The sequence below is a fragment of the Austrofundulus limnaeus genome, unplaced genomic scaffold (genome assembly GCF_001266775.1).
Source record: "Austrofundulus limnaeus strain Quisiro unplaced genomic scaffold, Austrofundulus_limnaeus-1.0 Scaffold1139, whole genome shotgun sequence".
Classification (NCBI taxonomy): Eukaryota; Metazoa; Chordata; class Actinopteri; order Cyprinodontiformes; family Rivulidae; genus Austrofundulus; species Austrofundulus limnaeus.
The window spans coordinates 4,421-15,224 of NW_013953541.1; the positions used below are offsets into that span (position 1 = coordinate 4,421).

A 10,804-nucleotide genomic window follows, 5' to 3' on the forward strand; every position below is an offset into this window, starting at 1 on the left:
TGTGTGTGTGTGTGTGTGTGTGTGTGTGTGTGTGTGTGTGTGTGTGTGTCAATAGAATATAGAAAAAAAGAAAAAATCTAACTAAGTGCTCCACATTCAGGACATATATTGAAGATGCACTGAGATCTGATTGATCAGAGCACATTCAGAGGTAGTTTGCTCCACATGTTGGCACATTCTTATAGCAACGTGGAGACAAACGTGTGCTGCGGCACATTAAAAAGACCACCTGCTCAACTAATTTCATCAAACTTGGACACGGGGTTTTGGCTGCTTTCTCACTCAGTTTCGGTCCAGACTGTGCGCTTCATCAGATTCTGTAGCATGTGCTCAGAAAATGAGTACTGTAGAGGACAAAAGAAGAGGYATCAGGCCTGAAAACAACTACAGCAGAGTAACAGAACCTGAAACAAGGCATCTCAAAGAGTGGGGTGTGGAACACATTGATGTGTCAGGTGTCAACTTTTTTATTTTATTTTAAGAATTCACTGACCTTGAAAAAGGAGCAGCAGGAAAATCAGGATATCTCACAAATCCTGAAGTAAAAAAAATCGTTTTTTTTAATARAAAAATAGATTTGAAATCAATTCAAGATGAACGATTTAATGCAGCTAAATAAACAAATTTAAAAGGTAAGAGATAATAATACTTGTTTTACATAATGCAGTTTCCCCTACTATAATAAGGTGATTATATGCAGAATGCTGGTGTCAGAGAGTCATACAGTTTGTACAGATAATTAAATATTGCCAGGTTCTCATTAGTATTTCAATTCAGGAGGGGCGTGAAAAACTTTAAGTTCCCTGGGGGGACATGACAAGAAATAACTGAGAACCTGGCTTAAACGATGCATCATTCTTCAGCTGATCGTCTACTGCTTTAAGCTAATAGCTCTTGACTATTGATGTTTCAAATGCTATTTAATGTCAAACTGTGTTATATTTCATATTTTTAAAGAAATGGCTAAAAAATGGGAACAAATTGTGTTTGTGTTGCAGATTGTTGTTAACAAAGTAGCTACAAATATGTTATTTTTTTCCTTTTTGCTAAGGTGTTATAATTTCAGCCTGAATAGATAGATCAAAGTTAAGGGGCTAGGGTGGAGTCATCTTGGAATCAGAASGTCACTGGTTAGATCCCCCGTCCAGCCGTCTCAGTCGTTCTGTCCATTGGCAAGACACTTCACCCACCTTGCCTGCTGATGGTGGTCAGAGGGTCCAGTGGCGCCGGTGCATGGCAGCCCCGCCTCTGTCAGTGTACCCCAGGGCAGCTGTGGCTACAATGTAGCTTACCACCATCAGTGTGTGAATGGGTGAAGTGTAAAGCACCCTGGGGTCCGTATGGACTTGATAAAGTGTTATATAAGTTCAAGCCATTTACAAACAATCATTCCTCTGGTTAAGTACTGGGCTAAAACAGAGTGGAAAGGCAGCTAAAGTCTAAAACTGTTCAGATATATTTTTGCTTCATTAAATAACTAGCAATTTTTTTTCTGAACAAACACAAAAGCATCTTTGTTAATTGGGACCTATCTGCACCTGACTCACAGTAAACACTCAGGAGTTGCTTCTGTATTTTAAATGCTGCCTCGCTCAATGACTTCCTGCAGCAGATGGGTTTTTACAGCCCCGAGCCCTTTTCAGAAAATGTCAATGAAAACATGCTTATTGTATCTTCTTGTTGGTGTAGCGCTCGTTACGTAACTCTTGACATAAGTCACAAACCTGGAAGGTAAAAGGGGCAGGGAGTCGTCATTTTAGATGATTAGTCCAGCTCATTTAGAATAAATTATTGTGATAATGAAAAAAGTACATGCTTCAGGATGTAATTAAGTTATTTTTTCTTATATAGAAGCTGTGTGATTACCAGATTTTTTGTTCTTTTTTGCAGGAGAACACGTCGGACTGTGGGAGAGGTCATTCCTTCCGTCCGCCTCTCTTTGCTTTATTGCTGTTTCAGCTGCTTCTGCTTTATCCGTCCATCAGCCCCTACGTTCACTCACTATTACATTAACTCCACTCTCCCACAGTTATCCTCCTTTTAGCCCTCCTGAGCCTCTGTCCTGTCCCGAAACCCCTCCATCTCCAACCACAGTCTCCTACACCCCACCGGTTCATATAGTGGGACTTCCCATCACAGCAAGTTGGAAGCCCCTAGTAACAGACTACCAAGCTCAAGATGTTTCTGAGCCGGACTCCTCCTCCTCCTCCTCCCKTCTAAACCACACGGACCATCAGAGGCAACTCCAATAAGAGAGAGCAACCCCTCCTTTCATGGCCACCCCAACTCCACGTCCACCCAGAAAAGGGAGGGGGATTAGGACAGGTTCTCCCACCTTAAAAAAACAAAACAAAACTGGAGATTCGAGGTCATCTGTCCGCCTCTACCTCCTCTGACGGCAGGACTTTTTCCTCCTCTCTGTCCTTCATCTCAGTCTCTCACCATCTGCCTCTCGCATACAGTCGTGGATCATTCAGCCAGTTCTAGCASCATAGAAGACAAAACAAAAAACAAAAAAATAACACCAAACTGTCAAGTATACAAGCGGTTATAGGTTTTCTTGCAGAAGTGATGAGTATTCCAAACATACAGTGTATTTAGGTTTTAATTTGACAAGTGTTTAAAAAAAGACAATTTGTGCGCTATATCTACTTGCCAAAACGAGAAATACCTTCATGCGGTGTTATTTTTATAGCCAAAAACACAAAGAGGAAGTGGTTTTAGATTTAGGATAAAATCATGAGAGGAAGAGGAGACACTCAGCAGCTGAATTCTGACTCATTTTGTGCAGCATCTAATTACAGATTAACGCTTAAAAAAAAGAGGTCCACTGGGGATTATTGTAATTATGTGATGGTAATCATATTTCTTGAAGTGTTTTCTCTCGTATTTACTCTTAAAACGCCGGGGTGTTTTCTGGCTGTAAAATCGGAATCAGTGCTCAGCTGCTGCAGGAACATTGTTGATGTCGTGTAGTTTTCTCTTTTACGATCGACCATCCTGACCTCGAGTTTAAACTGATGTTAACGGAAAAAAAAAAATCTAATCAAATAAAAAAATAGAAACTCACCTCTGCCAATCCTCACAAGGCTTCTTCACCGATGTTCCTAATCACYGCTGTCGTCGATGTGCTTTGGTCGTGTCGCACACGAAAACCTCGCTGAAGTTCCAGGGGAGGTTTATTTGTTGTTGCTCTCTTTGGGAGGGGCCAAACACGTTTTATTTTAGTTTCAGTTTTTCTTTGTGGGGGGGGGGGGTCTCTTACTCTTTTCTTTTTGACTGATGCTGTTTTAACTCCAAAAACCATCCGCTGCTGGGGGATAGGGGCTTATCGACATTTTCAGCTATGGCGCAAAAAGAGGGGGGCCAGTAAATACGGGGGATCAGTAACCGTCACAGTCACAGTTGGTCATTTATTATTTGCAACGTGTGGAAAGTTTGAGTTTTAGACTCCCATTTTTTTAGGAGCCACTCTGTTTCATAGTGCCTTGACGCACTTTGTTTTCGTACACATCGGCTGTGTATTAGTAGAGCTACTGTATAGTACCTTTATAAAGCAGCCATGTTTGAGGCTTTGGACGCTACAGGAGACTAAAATAGCTTTACATGAGCCATCGCATTAATCGGCTCACAGTTTAATGTATTTCCTCCCTCTAGGCTGTCGCTGCTGTTCTCCTCCGGAGCCTCCTGTCTGCCGCCGTATAGAGCTACTACACCGTTCCTCTACAGAACCATGTATAGAGCTACGATACACTGTCAGTATACAGCGACTTAAACAGGCCATAGAGTGTTTCGTTTGTTCTTTTAGGGCCACCTGACTGCTACTGCTCTGCCTGGTTTCTGTGTGTGGATGTGTTTAAAAAGCCCTCAGAGAAAACATTTAAAAAAAGAGTTTGAATGTGTGTGTGTGTGTGTGTGTGTGTGTCCGAGTGGGTGTCATAGTCTTGTTGTTGTGGTGGAGAAAAGGGGATGTGATTTAAAACAAAACGATCCACCTATGTATCGGTCTACTTACGTGTTGATCTAGAGGAGAACAAGTGGAAGAATGTGTCAGTGTTTTCTGTTTGAATAGTTATCAAAGCCTCTTTAAATGCCTTAGTGTTACTCGACGCAGAGCTCTGATACCCCCACATGTACCCGCCGCCGCACCCCCCTCTTGTTTTTCACCTCAAACCAACCTTGAGGCACTCCCTTTTCTGGCTTTTCTTGGTGTTACGCAGTGAAAGTACAGTGAGCTCCAGTCGTATTTTCTCTTTTCRTTCTTTCCCACATCTGAGCCCAGTATTGATTGATGCCTGTTTAATTAAATGCTTTGCGAGCGGGTGGGAGTTTTTTCCCGTTTTAAAAGCCTCTGACCTTTTGGTGTTCACACCCACTCAAAAAAATAAATAAATAAATAAGTAAAAAACCTCACTGTACAGCTCAGGTGGGAATGACTCGCGCAAACAAATTTGAACCTTACACTCTGTACAGTCGTCGATGTGACAAATCGTGCTGGCACAGGAACTGCAGCTCAGGTCTCGACAAGCCTGAGGAGAGCGAAACGTTTAAAGAGAAGAGACTGTTAAATTTAGGATTTCAAATTTGGCTTTTTTATTTATTTATTTATTTTATTTTTTTTTATTTTTTGCGGCGTCGTTTGGATGCTGGATGCAGTTTGACTTTTCTAGCATTTGTTTGTCTCCGTCCTGTGCCATTATTCTAATTATTATTTTGAAATGTTTTTTTTATTATTATTATTTCCACTGTCTGTAAATGAACGCTACACGTGCCTGTGGAAATGTAACTCCCTGCAACTTCCTCTTTTTTCCTGGATCTGTACGGTTTATCACTAAGAGAAAAAAAGTATATATATATAAAGCTACAATTTGTGCACCTGCAGGAAGACATTATGCACGCACACACCTGTAAGCAAACATGTAATGGCACTTATTTATGCCCAGCTGGGAGATTTCAAACACAGAGCGGAAGTAAGGTGAGGGACATCGCTCCCCAGGTGGGTTTTTTCTTTTCTCTTTTTTTTTTCAGTGAACAGGTGGGATTTTAGAGGCAAGCTCAGGGAGTGGGTCTCCACAGAGCAGCTAAACTCACAGACAAATCGTACACGCTCTGTTTTGACAGATTTACTTTTTGCCAAAAACAAAAGATTAAAAAATATATTTAAAAAAAAGTTGGGGTGTGAAAAAAAAATTGGTCCAGCTTGGGGATAAAAGGGAGGGGTCATTTTAAAATAAGTACAGGAGGGGTTTTAATGAAGCGCCCCCCTCCTCTCCCGACCCTCGCTGCCTCTGTGTTGGTGCGTCTCTGTGGGAAAGACGTGTGATTCTGTAGTCTGTAGTCTGGTGCTATGTGATCATGTTTGACAAGTGTGTTGGGAGAAAAAAAAAGAAAGAAAAAAAGCTTCAAAAACAGCAACATTTAGAGAAAAAATACAATAAACCTGTCAAACTTAAAAGTGAACAAAAAAATATCTAGGAAAACAGCACTCTTGGTAAGTTTAAGAAATGTATTTTTATTTATTCGATTTGATTTTTTTAATTCTGTGTGGGTGTGAATGTTTGTTTGCGTGGAAGTTTTAGCCTCTTCTCCTTTTTTTTCCTTTTTTTTTTGGGCACCGATCCATGTCGCTCCATTCTTTTGTACAGATGAAGCTAAAAGAAGAAAGAAAAAAAAAAGAAGAGGGCAAAAATTTGTAAAATATCGTGTCTGTGACTCCTTGTAAAATATTTTCAAATTGTTTATTACAGAGAATCAGTTATTAAATAATGTTCATATTTTTCACTTCACGTCACTCGTGTATGGTGTGTTTTGTTTCATTCGCTCGTAGCTGATTTACAGTGCAGGTACAAAGTGCGCTTTAAAACAACCCTCAAATTACAGATTTTGTTTTGATTATAAAGCTCAGCTGTTCTTTATAAAGCCCAACCTCAGCAGAGGATTCTAGAGAGAAACAAATACAGAAATCACTCCTGATGCTCTTTGGCTGTGAAGAATTGCATCACATGCATCAAACAATCTGATCAACACAGTAAATTAATCACATCACAGAAACACAGGACTCATATTTCAGACATATAAAGGTGTTTTAGGCTGTGTGTCTCAACTGAGGGACTGCAGCCTACGTAGGCCACAGAAAACGGCTGTGAAATAAGAGTCTAGTCTTCGCATGACGTATGTGATGTGAGCGATCAACAAATGCAGACTTTGAAGGACGCAGCCCCTGAATTGAGACACAGCCTTACAGTCATGTTATGCTTTAAGGCAGTGGTTTTCAAACCATTTTAGCTTCTTGCTCACAGAGTAACAGTTGCAGAAAGTTGTGATATCACTGGTTTACGTCTGCTAACTTAGCTAATAACTCTGTTAAACTTGGGCATATCAATGTAAACAAGTCTAATAACAATCTGTTTAATCATTTATTCTATTATTTTTGCACTAATTGTGAAAATATTCCATTAGAAATTTATTAGCGTTTAAAACTGATGGCAGGAAATCATCTGGGGACCCTCACTTGATGTTACATGACCCACAGAGGGGTCTCGACCCCCACCGTTGGGAACCACAGCTTTAAAGGGACACAATCCTGAGAAAGTTTGATTGTGAAAGTCTTAGTTTTGTGAGTTCTTGCACATTTTAGTCTCTAGTTTGTGTTGCATAATGAAAAACAGTCCAAGTGAGAAGAACTGTGTCAACATGAAACCTTTAGATTTTAGTTTTTTTGTCCATTCTGTGTCATCTAGCTGCAACATAAGCTCTATAAACGGGTGTAGGTTAAACTAAAGAAATTCTGCAAGTTCCTTTAAGATATTTAGGGATGCTGATGAACAGGTTTTGTGTCTTTCAAACAGGTTCATGATGGAGTAAAAAACATTCTGCAGTGACTAATATGAACCACAGGGTGGCAGTAAATCCAGGGCCAGGTTGCAATAATGAGCTATTCTGCAGATATAAGTTCCTACACAAGCTGCTACATGATTAATCGACAAAATGATCACTTTAAGGCAACTATTATTTACCAATATTCCCTAAAACATTTAAGGGCTTTAAGAGGAACAAATCTGCTTGGATTTGATTGATAGGCATCAATAAACAGAATCATCTTCCACAGGACTTTCTGGCCTAAATCTCTTATTTGTTAAAGCCTCCTTGTGTTGTACAAGTTGGGATTCTCTACTGCTCTTTCACAGCGAACTCAGGAAGTCTGTGAGAGCTTTGTGCCAGGTGTCCGGGTCGTCCAGGTAGCAAGGGTGACCCGCCCCCTTCATCACCACCACTTTGTGATTGGACAGACTGCTCAGGTTACGGAGCGACACCTCCCCGAGCTGAGCGTCCTGGTCGCCGTAGACGATCAGCGCTGGAACCTAAAAAGAAAAAATAAATAACGTGTAAAGAAAATTTGGGGATTAACCTTTCCAGTGGTTTCTCTTTCTGGGAATCCCTGCCCGTTGTTAAAAGTAATTTCTCTGCATCTTCATTAATTCCTGTGATGTGACGCTGTAAAGTCAGGAGGTGCAGACAACTYCTACAGTTCTTCAAACAGGAGCATGTCCACACACACACCTTTACGCTCTGGTACTGCTCTGCTGTGAATTTCTCCGTACAGATGGGTGCGACGGGGACGTATCCTCGTATCAGTGACGGGTGCTGCATCAGGAAAGGGAGGGAGTACATCCCGCTGAGTGACGGGCTGACCACCACCACCGGAGTCAGGCTCAGCTGCTCGCACACCTCCTTCAGGAAACCCGCGGGGGCCAGCTCCCCCACCGCAGCCGGCGCCTGGGCCGACTTGGACTGACCAAGTCCTGACAGACAGATGAAGAGGAAGGAGCAGATTAACGGAGGTGTGATCAGGATAAATGGTTCTAGAGCAGAAATTTGTTTGTTCTCATGGGGATTCTGAAGGTGTTTTCCTGCAGGAATTTCAGAAAATAATCAGCTGTACAGTTAAATTAGCTTCCAACGAATGTAAACAACTACTTGAACTTTGTCTTGTCTTCTCATAAGTCGTTTTCTGATCGATTGAAGATTCTGTCCAACAGATAAACAACAGAAAACCTTTAAACCAGAGGAGCCCAAAGTGGGGCCCGCGGGCCAAARTTMGCCCGCCAAGCCATTTGATTTGGCCCACCAGCAGTTGACATTGTTACTAGGTTGTAACCTGTCGTCCTATGTAGAAAAAGTATTTCCACTCTGTCTTTTTATCCACTCGCCCAATGACTATATAAGGGGTTGTAGTACAGATAGTTTTCACTCATGATTCTGACTTTATCTTTGATATAAGATTAAATARGAAATGTGAAATACAAGTAAAAAGTGATATTTAGATTAGATTTAACCCCACAAGTAGATTTGCACACTTTATAAGGCATATTTTATCAATTTATGAAATTTCCCCATGAGTCMTTGCTGCTTGAGCATATGGCAGATTTTCTCCAAGTGCCCAGACTAAAACAAAAGCAGGCCACCACACTAGCTGCTAGCTTAATTGTTACAAAATAAAGGACTTTACTAAAATAGTATTTGTATTTCATGTATTGTATTACTGCATTTGGCCCGCAGCCCCGGATAGATTCTCATTTTGGCCCTCTTGGGGAAAATGTTTGGGCGCCCCTGCTTTAAACTGTTCCTGCTGTGGGAGTCTCAGAGAGGTGGTGCTGGGTAAATATTGTACTTTTATTTTGTGTTTTTGCCAGGTTGCTTTGCAAATTCATTCCCCTTCCCTCAGAATTCCTAAATGTTTTGGATGACAAAAAACTGAATTCAAAAACTAAATGTTTTGTGTTTGCWGGCCTGACTGGTGGTAAAATAGCTTGTGAAACAGTGGCCCAGTCCTAATGAAGCTTTCATAAAATCAATGTTAGATGTGAAGCTACAACTGATTTAAACTGGGAGCAAACCTGTTAGAAGATGGACATCACAACCAACTGAACACCATGGAAAACGCTATAGCATTCAGTCAATTTCACAAAAAATGAGTTCACTTTGAGAATTCTTGCATGACCGGTTTCACAGTTTGACAAAAAAACTTTTAAACTTTCTCAACAAAACATGATCTTGGATCTTAGTTTCCCTCAAGGAATGTTAAATCTTTTAAGACAGATACTGAACTGGTGTTTCAGCATTTTTTTGACTTGTCTGTCAATAAAACTGACTCAGAAAGCTGTTACTACTGAGTTAGCCTTTTTAAACTTTTGGTAAGTAATGTACTTAGTAAAATTCATTGAAACATGCTTTATACAGAAAAATACATCCTGTGAGCAGAAAAGTGTGAATAAACACACTGATAAGAATCAGCGAGAGTAATTTGGACTTTTAGAAGTCGTATTTGAACAAATTAAATCCCCGGAGGGACTTTCAGGACGTCTCCGTATCTCTGCCTGCCTGCTGCGTGTTTCATGTCTCCGTTCACACCTGTGCGCGAGGTAGAAACATTTGACTCACCTGGCAGGTCGATGGCGACTGCACGGCAGCCGGCTTTGGCCAGAGTCTCCAGAGTGCCAATGTTGAGCCAGTTTTCTGATGAGAAACGGATGCCGTGAAGAAGAAGAACCGACAGCTTGGCGTCTCCAGAGGCAGGCCCGCTCTGTCTGTAGAAAAGTGGTGCTTTGCAGCCCTCCACCTGCACGCTGCCCTCCGTCATCTTAACAGCTGCCATCCTGCAGAGGAGGTGCGGATGTGTGATATAAAAATACCTAAACTACACATAAGAACAGTTTGGTCATTTTGTTAAGCAGCTTTTTTTTTATTTGAAATTACATTCTTGTGGTTTCCAGAGAATTTCTTACATCTGTTAAGCTTTTAAACTTTTTATTTATTATTATTCATAAACTGCAGTGTCCTTGGTTGAGAACATGCGAGTATCCGTTAGAAAAATATCCCATGAAAGACTGGGTGGATTTAAATGAAATTTAATGAACATCTACAACTTGTAACCTGGGCTCAGTTTAATCCAAGATGGCCGCCACAACTAACTGATGTTAATGGCTAAAGCTCAGATATTGAGCTATAATTCGCTGTGGTAGTAGCTGAGAGTCATTCACAAACACACACTTTGAGGTCTGATCTTATATAAAACTGGTATGCYTGGAAGCAAATTTAACAAGCTCAAAAAGCTATTTAAGCTTAAAAGTTATTTATGAAAAATCTCATCAAAGATCTTAAAGAAACATTTAACAAGAATCGGTTTYGTGCAAAAACATGGGGTCAATATAATGGCGTTAATATATCATTTTAATTGAATGGMTTCCAATGGTGTTTTCATAGCAAACTCGGTGTTTACATCACCAACAAATGTGAACGCAGCTGCTTTGCGCATGCGTGTTTAAGATTTTTAAACTAAGAAATTGTCTGTTTTTGCAGTGCACTCTGTTGATAAGCAGCAACAAGTTATTTATTWATTTTATTTTATTTTTTAAAAATTTGCACAGTTTGTTTAAGTTGTCTCTAAATTTTAGAGACAACTTATACAAACTTTGTTGTATACGTTTGTTCTCCACTCATCTCGCAGTGCAGGAGTTTGTGCTGGAGTCTGGTCAAAGTCCAGATATTTTTTTAATTTAGTACAGATCAACTTCCTGACTGATATTTCTGCACGTTTCATCCCAAACACGACGATTAATCAGGTGACTGTTCTCACCTGAACGCGTCCCGCGACGATTAATCAGAGAAATAATCAGATCAGCGAAGCTGCTGAAGTTTCGGTTTAACGCCTCAAAAATAAAAATAAAAAAGAAGAAGAAGAAAAAAAAATGTCTTGAAGTTTTCCTACTGACATCTAGAGTCAGTGGACAGAACTGCGACCTCC

The 10,804-nt window shown here is 40.5% G+C and overlaps 2 protein-coding genes across 2 annotated transcripts in view; one reads left to right on the forward strand and one right to left on the reverse strand.

Annotated features, from left to right (window-relative positions):
* Positions 1-5,786, forward strand: part of LOC106534307 (voltage-dependent calcium channel subunit alpha-2/delta-2) — a gene marked incomplete at its 5' end in the record, with an annotated part of 8,001 nt that extends 2,215 nt beyond the window's left edge. Inside the window, 1 exon segment of the mRNA XM_014030904.1 lies at positions 1,891-5,786. Within this exon segment, the coding sequence (XP_013886358.1) occupies positions 1,891-2,013 (123 nt within the window).
* Positions 5,720-10,801, reverse strand: abhd14b (abhydrolase domain containing 14B). Its single transcript, XM_014030907.1, has 4 exons — positions 10,637-10,801; positions 9,442-9,656; positions 7,561-7,802; positions 5,720-7,361 (listed from the first exon to the last, which is right to left on the reverse strand). Exons 2-4 carry the CDS (start codon positions 9,653-9,655, stop codon positions 7,182-7,184), a joined length of 636 nt encoding a protein of 211 aa, XP_013886361.1. The 5' UTR covers position 9,656; positions 10,637-10,801; the 3' UTR covers positions 5,720-7,181.
* Between the last annotated feature and the right edge of the window lie 3 nt (positions 10,802-10,804).

What these genes read in the sequence shown, in the direction of transcription:
- abhd14b (XM_014030907.1), bottom strand. Translation starts at nt 9,655, where the DNA reads ATGGCAGCTGTTAAGATGACGGAGGGCAGCGTGCAGGTGGAGGGCTGC. An exon ending in AGTCGCCATCGACCTGCCAG is followed by an intron (nt 7,803 to 9,441) that starts GTGAGTCAAATG and finishes TCTGTCTGTCAG; the next exon opens with GACTTGGTCAGTCCAAGTCG. An exon ending in AGCAGTACCAGAGCGTAAAG is followed by an intron (nt 7,362 to 7,560) that starts GTGTGTGTGTGG and finishes TTTTCTTTTTAG; the next exon opens with GTTCCAGCGCTGATCGTCTA.